Here is a 12,594-nt window from a genome sequence, read left to right as displayed (position 1 = left end):
TTACTACCATAGAAAACGATGTAAATCTATGTAAATAGTTCTAGCAATGCGTGTCCTATATAGCGGTTAGCTATAATTACCAATAGCAACTGGTAATATTAGTCACGCATTGCTAGAACTAATATCATCTGGAATCAGTCTCAAATCTCGGTGGGACCTCGTTATTTTTTTCTCTTCAATTTAACTTATTTTAACATTAACATTCTTTTTTCCCCTATGGATGACTTGAACCCTATGATTAACATTCAGACATTCTCTCTCAGTTACTTGCATGCTTAAAGTATATTTCCAAGAAAGATAGACACTGTTGGGTACAGTTGGGTACAGTTTCGTTCGGTTTCATTTGCATTATTTGAAGCTCATTAGGCAGTGGAACCGATTGGGCCAAACCGAACGTTCGAATAAGTTACGGTAGAGTTGGGATTATTTGGTTCAACAGGACAAGGTCCATAGGGTTCTTGGTCAAGCCACCACATAAAAGTATCATCTGCATCTCCCCAAAGGCTAAAAATTAACACGACTCCCTTCTTCATGCCCGGAGTCACTCCATCACTGATTCCGTGAAAATAGTCTTCGTATCCTGGTGGTAATGTTGGTATGTAATGATAATCACAAAATTCATCCGAAAGGGTTGAAAAACCTCCCTCAACCTAGAAATAAAAATTGCGCAGCAATTGATACGAAAACATAGTTATTGCTAATGTTGGTGATGAAAGGATTCAATCTGCCACCTCAGGTGTGAAAATCATTTGGCCGTTTTGAACGTAAAGTTGTTGGACTTCCTTTAGATCACCAGTGTCCATTCCGTCGGTTGTAATGAATCGAGTGATGATTGTAAATGGTTTAGTTGTGTCTATTGTGTAATTTGACCCACGACCGTAAAAGTCTTTGTGTCCCAGCGGATAAGGATTGAGTCCGCATCCATAACCACTACATTTTCCGGCAGTGGCGTTACACGGATGAGCCGTAAACATGGTTGCCAGACTATTTGCTTCTATAATGTCCATTTCAAGGCAATTTGGAGGATCGTCCTGCCCAGCACAAACACCAGTTCCGTACATAGCTCCAGCGTATCCGAATTCCGCATGACCTCCGTCCGCTGGCATACCGGCAAAAACTAAGGCTGCGTTCCTACCACAACCGACTGTCGACATATCCACGTCAAAGGTGAACTCCCGATTCAGAGGATAAAACAATTTATACCTAGTGAAAACGGTTTATAAAATACTTTTTTATAACGGGTTTATAATGAATTTAAATCAAGTTATCAAAATTGTGTATGTGTTGCTATATAATTACTGGTCTCCACTCGCCATTAGGAGTCTGGAGCCGCCCCTTTGATAGTGCGCGAATGTCATTTCATCACCATTCTTAATGGTAACATGAAGTTCTTTTTCATAACTTTCTAAGGGAACCGTCTGAAAAAATAGTTGCCGAATTTCAATTTTACATAAAAATGATAAAATGAAGAACAAATAATTTAGTTTATTTCATGGTGCTCGTCAATTATAATAGAAATCAAAATATGAGGAAGGGAAAAACTTTGTAATACCTCGTTACATGTCACTTGATCTTCGCAGACATAGTAGTAGTCTGCTAATAATTTTGTTTGTTCGGGCTGACAATTTCCAAGACTGGTGCAAATGTAAAGTGTAAAGTCCAAACCTTGTGGTGCAACCGGCACCACAATGGCCACCAAAAAACAGGTGATCAAAGATGTTAAAGGCGTCATATTTTGAATCGACGGCTGCAACGAACTGAACGTCTCTAATTTCTTTATATTTTTAATTACCACACAACCAACTCTGGTGATAAAAATCTATCGATAAGCATCAAGGCTATTAACAAACTCGCGTTCAATCGACTAGGGAATCAATGTAAACACGTCATGTTTACATGACGTGTTTGGTAAACTTATTTGGTATCTTATTTGGTAAACTTACCAAATGGCGAATATCTCATCGAAATGAGTCTGTTTCAGAGATAAGGGGAAATCCGAAGGAAATTATAATCTAACAATAAATGGGCCTTCAGTGCTAATACAGGGAAGGCGGCATCCTCAAAACGCAGTAGCGCCAGCGAAAATCATAAAGTAAGAAAGTAAGCGTATAGTCAATAATATTACGGCAAGAGTAGATGTTAAGAATGTCCACAAAAAGCGAAAATTTCTTTACATATTTTTGAATTATTCGTCGTGTAAAAAGACGATGATATATCGCCGTCGTCGTTGATTTATTGAATTTCAATTCGATTGATGAAATTTTTTTAAAAGATATGGTTTTTTGAGTGCGTGTTTCATTTTTCTACCAAAAGATGCCATCCCAATCATCACCTTTGGTCGATAGCGCTGAGCCCAGGCAGTTTCCACCGTTGTCATGCGAGTCCAAATTTCACGTCGAATTGAACTCCAATTTACTTTCTAACAGGATTATTCCAGCTATCCGCCGTTCCTGCCTTTGACAGATCGGCTGAAAAATAGAAAACCCGAAGATAACAAGAAAGCAAACATCACAACTGTCAGATTCTATTGAAAGTCCGTGTCGTTCGAGCGCATCATCTTGTTCGCTGTAAACACACAGTGAAACATATAGCCTCATCTGCCCCGTGTCTGTCTGTATACGTTGCGTAGATCTATCTCTCTCCCGCGCTGTTATGTTCACTCCTTCTTCTATTCTATTTCTTTTCCACCTTCTGTCATCATCCTCCGGCCCCCCCTCTCTCTCTCTCTCCTGCTGGAAAAGAGAAAAGCATTTAGAGTGGATGCATTCGAAGAGCAATTAAAAAGCTTTTCGCACAGCACTGATTGGGGCCTGATGTTGTCAAAGCGCTGACCGCGGGATCTGTGATTGGCGGGCCCGACATTCCACCTTTTTCTGTGTGTGCTGTGTGTCTTCCATCCCAAAATGAAGCGAGTCGCCAGGGATATACGAAAAGAAAAAGTAGATAGTCGCGAGAGAGAGTTTGACGCCCCTTTTCCCATGGTTGTTTCCGACCGGCCAACATCAGTCGTCATCCTCGGGCTAATGCGTTTGAATGTTTGAGATGCTGTTGCTGCTGCTGCTGGCCCCTCCATTTCTCTCTTTTCTTGTGTGTGCACTGTGCTTCTGGTGTGGAGGTGCTGCTGGGTGGTGAGGCGGGTAACGAGGAAAGAGCTGCCATAAATTCTTTCGTGTTAGTTGAAATCGACGCCACAATGTGAACAAAACAATAAAACAACAAAAACAAAATCCCGGACGACCGCCCGACCGGCGTTTGCATATTAGGACCGATATTATATACTACCCACACTTATGAGGCGGGAGTGGATGGATGGATAGATGGAGGGGGGCAACCGGTATACTATAAAGTGGCGTCGTGGAACAAAACACAAACGCTACCAAAGAAATGCCGTCCCATGTCACATAAGAAAGCGGCGCGCTGACACATTTCATCACGGAGCACATCTCATATTTTTATCGGCCCCCCCAAACTATAGTCGCCGTCAGCGTTTGTGTGTATATACAAATCGTTAAAGTCCAGGCGAATAAGGAATGCTGCCCACACAAAGGATATGTCGCCTTAATTATTGTTCTTTTTTTAATATAATTTTTGGAATTTGTATTCTTATTTTTTAAAAAGAAATTCTTATTTAGCGCGCTTTGATGATTGTTGTTTCGTCTGGCAGTCGTTAGGAAATTGCTGACCGTGATTCCAGAATCAAAAAAGAAAAAAAAAAAAATGAAAACGGGGGGGATCATAAAAATCCAACAAGTGAAGCAACAAGAATTAAAATCAAAAGTTTTAGTTTTCCTGTTTTTGTTTTCTTTTGTCCCCTTTTTTGATTCTAATGAAACAAACACAGTCCGGCCCGCATAGGATTTACACAGAGGTGCCCTGCGCGCGGGTAAACAGATTCAAATAATCCCCATTTAGTATAGAGCCTATAGAGTTGTGTGTGTTGAAAAACAAAAATTCCCTTGTCGACTGGTGCAACAGTCAGAGACGAGAGAGAGAGAATCAAGCAGCCGTTAAACGGCATATTTGATTGTAAGTTATAGCTTGTAATCAAGGTTTCCCGCTGGTGGTGTAAGAAGTGGTTGTGCGGGAAGTCAGCGCGCGGCGTTGTTTTACACCGGCTGCCCACTTTTCTTTTTACGGCTCTTTCTCTCGAGTAGTGCTTGTGTGGAATAAGCGCCGTAAAATGTTGTAACAGTTCCTGTTTCACCAAAAAGCAGCAGAGGTCGTGTTTCGTTATTTTAAATTCCCCCCGCACCGAACAACAAAAAAACAAAAAAAACTTGCACCACCAAAAAAGCATCTCCACAGTCCCGGCCGCGACCCGTTCCACAATATTTGGGTTGCGGGTGCTAATAGCGGCGCGCCGGGGAACCGTTCAATTCAACAGCAACCCAACAAGAAGAAAAAGAACAAAATAATAATAATAATGAAAATGGGGAAAAATTGAAATTCCTCGGTCCCGTCAAAAGATATAGGGCTGAAAATAATAGCAGCAGCTTATATAGTTAGGAATGAAGCTGGCAACAAAACAAGGGAGCAAAAAAGACAAAATCCAATAATAAAAAGACGACCCTATAACGGTCAAGTCAATCCAATTGCAGTCAATTGGGCCCGTCAATGATGAGATATGATGAGCGACGTACTATGTGCACACATACAGTAGTGGCGCACTATAAGTGTGGGCTACAGTCGTTAAAGTAATTTAGAACGAAAGTTAGTCTATATAGAGAGTCCCCCGGTCAGCCGATCCATGATGATGATGAAAAGCAATTGAGCATGGGACTATATACGTAGGTAGTTGACAATTGAATCAAATGATGGAAAGGGTGGAAACTATAGTTTGGAGGGAAATAGAGCTGCTGAAAGCCATCAGGATTATAAGTCGATATAGCGCGGTCGCAGCAGCATCAGCAGCACAGGCTATAAAGTCTGGCCACATTTCAATGAGTAATAACCGGAATGCTGGCAGCACTCACCGGCTGCTCGTAAAAAGATAATCTCGTATGGGTCAGCGAAAAACGAAGATCGCCTCTCGTCGTCCATTATTATTATTGTAATAACAGTCCGCTACATTCTCTTGTGTGTGTGTGTGTGTGGGTAAAAGCTTTGCCGTGCTATTAACCGAGTGAAATGTTTCCGCATCCGATATGCCGAATACCCTATAGAATTTTACTACCACACAGTTCATACAAGAAAACAATTTCGGTTTGAAATCCTATATCTCTCCAATACTGTAATCAACACTTTGTAGAAATTCATCGATAAATCTCAGTTTATACATCGTCCAATCGAATTTTAAAAATCAATAAATAAATTCACATTGCCATTCGATCATAATGTCTCTGAATGCCCTATACATTGAGAATCTAGGGTTTAACACTACACACACGCAAGGAAGCTGATTGGATGCTTATGGGGCGCACTGGTCAGCCAATCTATAAATACTCAGCGTGGGGCTATAAAAAGTATAACATGTGGCATATAGAGGATGTATATACTATATTCAATGTAGTGTCGAGGAGAGGGGCCGAGGGTTTCTGGGTACACCCGAAGATATCGCCCGTCTGTATACACAAATTTGAAACAGGGCCGTTCTCTTTTTTTCGCCGGACCTTGTAATCCTGTCTAAAGGGATTAGCCATATACACTTTTCATCTGTGAAGAATTATAAAGAAGAATAAGAAAAAACAAGAAAAGCTGGGCGATATCTTACACACACTGTCGTCTGTATATGTGTGTACTCACATCTTTTAAGCCGTTTTTTTCTTTGATACCGGTGAATGGAATATGAGAAGGTGTTTCGAGGATGTCCGTCCACTTTTAGATGTATATGTACTGTGCACTTTGTGTGTATGTACATAAACACTTCATTAAAACAAAAGAGAGTCCCTTAAAAAAATGTCCCCCCCTCTACGAAAAGGAATTGAATCAAAATCTGGTGGAAATAATAAAAAAATTAAAACCAATAAATAGGGAAAAACGAGACAACCTCCAATTGTCTTCATACATATTCGCTTGATTGGGTCTTATAGTCCCTCTCTCACTGGCTGTAAAGCGCTTCACCATTTTCTTTTATTGCCTACATATATACAGTCTACAGCTTTTGATGTCTAGTATAGTAGTAGGCTACATCGCATTACGGCTGAGGAGCTGGGCATACCATAAAAATATAGATATACCCCAGTTGAGACTCTTGGCCCAGTCAGGCTGAATCCTGCATTATTAGGAGATTAAAAAGTTCCTGTGGGAAGTCTGGCAGTATTAAGAGAATGTCGGTGAATGGGTTTCTCCATCACACCCCCCTTTGATATGTGTATATATAAATAAACGCGTTATACACATTTCATCCAATGTTTATAGACACACTGTTTTAACTGCGTATAATTGTGTACGACTGTGAATATACATTCTATGCAGTTCGGATGATTTTTCGGGGTCAATCCAGTTTTGGGATAAGAATCTCACACGACTTTGTGTACGTGTACTTTTGTCCAGCCAATATAAATGTTCAAAAGTCGAGCGGTCTGTACCTTATAATCTTGGAAAATGATCTGAAGATATGTACAAGAGAAAATCCTGTGAATGCGATCCTTTTTTTATTTTCTCTCGAACTGAATTTAGCTCTGCTCCGGATGAGAAAGTTGTGATGATTTCGCTGTCGATCAACGCCGAGCTCCTGTGGGCCCAGACAGCCCTGTACGGTTTCCATCCAATATAGTTTTCCAGGCTAAATGGAGGGTATAAAAAGAAACAATAAAAGAAAATGAAAAGGGGAAACAAAACAAAAAGTAAAATAGGAGAAAGACGGTCAAAGATGCGGAAAGGATTGACCCTTGGGTATCATTCACCTGATCGGCCTCATTGCTTGAAGATTTCAAGACAAGATCCGACAGGACACACAAAATATTTTCAACCGAAAAAAAAAAGGGATAAAGAAAAAATGGGCCTGGATGATATGTGTGGGATCTATCTGGAAAAAGTCGAAACATTGTCCTTTGATTTTTTTGGGGGGCATAGGGGGGCTGTATGATATAGCGTGTACATAAATGTATATCGACTGCATGTATGTATGTATATACAACCGGACATGAATCAAATACATGCCCCAAGAATGTTGTCCTCTTTAAAAGGAGATTAGTAGCCGAAAAACGCTTTTCTTCATTTCTATATTTCTATTCCCACATCGCTCTATTCCTTTTGAGCTATATCATCGACGACGGCTCTGATATTATACCTGCAACACGGTAAAGGATTGAGAGGAAAATATTTCTTTTTCCTTCCTTCCTTTTTTTGATAATGTATATTCCTTCTAATAGGCGCTGCTGTGGTCTCTCAATACTTTGACATTTTCCCTGTGTGTGTCTCGATGGATTGTGCACACACACACACATTGACAAGCAAGTTTTGACTTGTAGCTAGCGCAGCAGATAACCCGCGACCGGATCAAAAGGCGGTGGAATGTGTCGGAAACGTTTTCTTTTCAAACCGGGCCGTGTCAAAGAGTCATCCCCCCCCCCACCCTTGGCTGTTGTTGTTATATTCAAAGAAAAAAAAAAGAAACATCAAAATTTTTAACCCCCCACAATTTTTTTACCTTAATAAATATACCGGAATCGGATAATAATTACCAGGTCCATTTTATTTATTTTTTTTAGTCCGTTAACCTTTTAAAAATAAAAAAAATTCAACCGATAATCTATTTCACTTTGTTGTGCATATTCGTCGGTATACCCCAGTGGTAAATGTGTGTGTACATGGGTGGGTGGAGGCTATTGAGGAAATTATCATTCAGTGTGCCGGGCCGCGTCGTCCGCACACACACAAGACATAAAAAGGACGACTCATAAATCTCCCCATTTTTTCCCAGTTTCACTGATGGGTGCGCACATTTTCGCTATTGGCTTTTTTCTTTTTTGTTGGGTGTTTGAAAGTCTTTATGTGGTCCGTTTTTTTTTTGTTTTCGACCTTTTCCCCTTAGCTTCTTCTTCCACAAGTCCATTTCGATGTACCGTGTGTAAATTTTTATGATTATTTAGGCAGCCGCGGAGGAGAGAGAGAGAGACAGGAGCGGGGCGGTGAGGACTATCTTCTTTTCTCTCTCTGTTTGTCTCTGTTGGAATGTCTCGGTGTTTTCCCACACACGGACACGATAGAAAAAAAGGAGAACCAGCTCATGACGGCCTCCTTCTGCGACCGAACGACAGGGGGTCGCCCAGCAGCTCGAAAAAAATAAAAAAACGGCCAGCGCGCCTATAGTCATTTCCTCTGACTATACTCTGCTCTCTGTGTGTAGTATGTGTGCCTCCTCTCCATGTCAAAAAGTCTCTTCTTCTTTTCAACTCCAGAATATAATAGAGTGTACACACATAGACATAGGCGGCCAACAACTATGTGGCCCAGATTGATATCGATAAGCGCGTTAACTCGCCAACAACACTGGGTCCTCCTGGATAGATAGATAGGCCATCCAAGTCGATCCTGTCGTCGGCATATAGACAAGCTATACGCGGGAAAAAAATAAAATAAAAGATGGGGGGGTTCTTCTTCCGGTGGTACATAAAGTGTGAAGGGAAAAGGGCCAAGAGCCACCCAACATGTCCAACAATTCAGTCACACACACTGGGATATAGAAAGGAAGAAGAAGAAGAAAAAAGAACTGGAGAGAGAATACGGGGAATCTGTTCCGTTCTGTTTTTATTTGACCGCATCTGCCACGGTCCTGTCGGGATATTTAGGGAGAAGTTGTAGATAGTATAGTGGCCAGTCTCTCCTGTGTAAACAGGCTCCGCTTTTAAACACACACAAGAAAAAGAAAAGCCGCTAGACATTTCACCTCGGGGTGGTCGACGGGAAAAAAAGAAAAAGAAAATTCGACTCGTCCATTTTAACCCCACTTCTAGATTGTGTTGCTCATCGCTGCCCGCTCAATTGTATATATATCTTTTGAGACTTTTCCCGGCCCCCACAGTCTGTGTCTGTGTTACATTGAACGTCTTTTTTGCGGCGAGCGTCTTATACAAAAGATTCCAACGGCAGAAGCGCCAAGTTCAAACGGCAGGAAAAACGTTTCAACGCCCCGTCACCTGCTGCTGCTGCTGTCGTCCGGCCAAGAATTTCATGGGGCGTCGGCGATGTATGCATAACAACTCTCTCGGCGCCTTTGGCGTGAGCTCTGGGGCTTTTCTAGAGCTGGTCCCGATCCTTTTCAACGCGCTGCTGCCGTCGTGTGTGACGAACGAATAAGGCCGAGGGGTTATGGCGCTCTTATCATCGTTCCTCTTCTTCTTCTTCTTCTTCTTGTGTTGTTTAGACTTCGTCCACCCAAAAGAAGAGAAAAAAAGGCGACCGAAAAACAACAGCAACACAAAAAAGAAAGAAAGAAAGAACCGCAACCGGCGGTCGCTGTGTGTGTGTGTGTGTGTGATGGCGGCGCGTGTTTGTGGGTGTTTGTATGTGTTTCTGTAAGTGTTTCGGAAAATCGTTTTCTATTTTCCCTTTTTTACTTCCCTATTTATTTGCGGCACCCGTCTGTGTTTGTGTGTGGGCCAGTCTCAGCGAGTTGGGTGGGGTGTAGACCGCCGGACCTTCGTCGTCGTCGGCTGGGATAGGAGAAAATAGGAGGGTCTTCCAATTGTTTCTCATTTCGCCTACATACAAACACTCTGATGAAATAACACATTTCGGTTCTTCCCGGTATATAAAGAAAGACTGTGTCGAAATCTATACCGAGAAATATATCAAGTCTCCGAGGTCGAAAAGCTGCAAAAACTTCCTTCTTCTTCGTCTTCTTCTTCTTCTTCTCGGCGATTGTTGTTATTTGTTTTGTTTTTAATTTCCGCCAGAGAAAATAAATGAATGGACGGACGCGCTGGATGAAGGATGTTTCAAATCCTGTTTATTACCGCTCTTTGGATGTGGAAATAATCCCGATCCGTTCAGCGGATGTTGACTGTGCGATTATTTAAACCACTTTTTTTCTTTTTTGGCGGTTTGGAATTAAGGTGTCGATTTTATAAATTCTAATCGATATCTTAAGTATTGCCGAATCTTAATTATTAGACGATTAGTGCCGTCTGCTATTCCTTATCGACCGTTTTACTTTACAACACAAGTACTCAAGGGCTCAAGCATTCAAGACAAGTTTGAAAAGGAGACTAATATAGTATAAAAAGATTTCATAGAAAAATGGAACGATCACTTTTTGAGATTTGTACATGGATGCACAAAAAAAATTTACAAAAATCTTGTCATCGTCATGCCAACTTTGGTGTCGCAGCTCGCAGCTTTCCATTCTCCACTCCATGGTGTTTGGCGGGTAAATATATACTCAGCAGCATGGACTCTTTATACCATGCTCAGCAGATTAAAATGGGATGGCTATGGGAGCTTAAATTGAAGAGTTAATCTTATTCCAAGTTTTTGGATTCTTACTTCCTGCTAGCATTATTTATCCCCTTGTCGATGCATGGCAGATTGTTTGCACTATATATTGTAACCTTTTTCTCTGTGCAGATTTGGGGCCTGAGCCAACCATCGTAACAGCAAAGTTTTGCTTGTGGTGGACTACAGCCAGTCATCCACCAGTCATATGATTTGACTTATGACCTCCTGCCATCAGCAACAATCACAGTATCATCGCTTAGGTAATAATTTTCGTTACTTATATCAACCTGCATGTGACCTGCCAGACTTTTAAATGATGCATGACTTGCACAAATGCAGTTTCCATTTCATTTCATGGATACCTTTAATTCTCCTGTTGATTCACAATTAGGGTATACTTCTGGTTTACGACTGTCTCAGTTTCAACTTTTCCTTGCTTGTTATTGTTTCTGTAAATGTTTTTTTTTCGTAACTCATTGTTGAATTTTTTCATTTAGATAAACAGCATCCTCTTTAATTGGATAAACTTCCAGTATCGACCGAGTTAAGGATCTCTTCAATTCCCCTTTCTTTTTTGGTCCTCGTGTACGCCCATGTGAATGTGGGTGTATTCACGAGGACTCCCTTTTGGTGGATTCAACTTCTTGCTTCAACTTCAACTTCTCTGTGGATGGATGGAGCACTTGTGGAGACCTGGCTGTATTTTCCCAGGCTTAAAGGTAGGACAAATTCATTTTCTTCTTTCCTCTCTGACTATTGAGTGGCGTTTATCATAAATCGATGCGGAGTACGATTATTCCTGAGCCAGGCCTTTGACTTAAACTGTTTTCTCTTGTCGTTTTGGTTTTTCTCAGTCGGGGCTATTAAATAGCTCACGCGTAGAACCACTGCAGATTGGGCCTGTTTTTTTATACCTCACAAATAACTTTGTCTGTGGATAAACAATCACATTCAGAGATATTTGAACTTGAAACACTTGAAGCAAAATGAAATTTGAACAATATTTTCCACCAAGAGGGTTTTGCCGCCCAACCGGCACTTCCTGGTAGAAGATTCCAAACGTTTGGAATAATCAAACATTTCTCTTCTCTGCCACTATATGTGTAACGCGTGTGTTCCGTTGTGTGTGTCTGTCTCTGGTTTCTATTTCACTTCTTCTTTCAATTTTCTAATTTTTCTTTTCTTTATATCCTACGGGACGTTAAAGCTAACAAGATTCCAGTCATGTTCTTATCATTCTTTCGCTTTTCTGCTTGAGACCTCCGGCAGAAGCCGAGAGGTTTAATTGAAAAAGCTCCGGCCATTCAAAGAGTATAAGGGGAGATTATCGCGGACCCTCTTTATATTTCCAGGTGTCTTTTGTGTACAGGTGATGTTGGGAGGGGGCTGGATTTCTTGCGAGTCTATTGATCTGTAACAACAACAACAACAGGCCTTCAAAGAAATTCTGTACATGTAGTAGGCTAGAAGATATCGTGCGGAATGATTATTTGCCGCCCAGGACGTCGCCAGACAGACTGGCATCCAATTATGGCGTAACAATCTTTCATCTCGAAAGGGAGAGGGGAGAATTGATTCGCCAATTTTTATTGCGCCAGCAACACAACCAAAAAAAAAAAAAAAAAGTTTCAATGTCAAATAGTTGTGTCGATTGTTTTGTTCCCGCTTCTCTCTCTATTTGAATTCCCCTCCAACCAAAAGAGAAAAAGAAGAAGAGAGAAAGAGACTGGTGGCATTTAAACGTCGGTGCGGGCGGTCAGGTGATGGCGGTTTGCCATCGTTTAACTTTTTTAAAAAGGAATTTCTCCGGGAAAGAGAAAAAAAAGAAAAAAGGCCGAAAGGCCGCGAAAGAGCTATTAAACAAATGGCAGCATCGACCGAAATTCTCGTTCGTTCGTTCGTTCGTGCAACTGTTTTTGGCGTTTTTTTGTTTTTTTCACGTCTGGTTTGTCTTTCACGCAAATGATTGGGGGACACTTATTATTATGTACACCTATTTATACACACATGTGGTATTTTAATACCTAAATGGGCAATCAGGGCGGCAGACGCAACGAGATGTTTCTTCTAATAACCGAAATGATTTGCTTTACAAGAAGGGGGGAAAAAAAATACCAAAAATATCGAAAAAGGCCGGAGAGGAGAGCGCACACGCACGCAACAATTTACGCGCACTCGTAAAGAAATAATTTAAACGCGCACACACACACACAC

The 12,594-nt window shown here is 41.2% G+C and overlaps 1 protein-coding gene across 1 annotated transcript; it reads right to left on the bottom strand.

The window, feature by feature from the left end:
- Positions 1–263: 263 nt before the first annotated feature.
- On the bottom strand, positions 264–1,784 carry LOC124195627 (probable 1,4-beta-D-glucan cellobiohydrolase B). Its single transcript, XM_046590129.1, has 4 exons — positions 1,553–1,784; positions 1,300–1,418; positions 732–1,203; positions 264–650 (listed from the first exon to the last, which is right to left on the bottom strand). Exons 1-4 carry the CDS (start codon positions 1,730–1,732, stop codon positions 363–365), a joined length of 1,059 nt encoding a protein of 352 aa, XP_046446085.1. The 5' UTR covers positions 1,733–1,784; the 3' UTR covers positions 264–362.
- Between the last annotated feature and the right edge of the window lie 10,810 nt (positions 1,785–12,594).

The sequence above is a fragment of the Daphnia pulex genome, chromosome 1, assembly GCF_021134715.1.
Source record: "Daphnia pulex isolate KAP4 chromosome 1, ASM2113471v1".
NCBI classification, from domain to species: Eukaryota; Metazoa; Arthropoda; class Branchiopoda; order Diplostraca; family Daphniidae; genus Daphnia; species Daphnia pulex.
The sequence above is the reverse complement of the archived record's forward strand: the minus strand, read 5'-3'. Positions and strand labels throughout refer to the sequence as shown.

What these genes read in the sequence shown, in the direction of transcription:
- LOC124195627 (XM_046590129.1), bottom strand. Translation starts at nt 1,732, where the DNA reads ATGACGCCTTTAACATCTTTGATCACCTGTTTTTTGGTGGCCATTGTG. An exon ending in CTAATGGCGAGTGGAGACCA is followed by an intron (nt 1,204 to 1,299) that starts GTAATTATATAG and finishes CGTTTTCACTAG; the next exon opens with GTATAAATTGTTTTATCCTC. An exon ending in AAATGATTTTCACACCTGAG is followed by an intron (nt 651 to 731) that starts GTGGCAGATTGA and finishes TTTTATTTCTAG; the next exon opens with GTTGAGGGAGGTTTTTCAAC.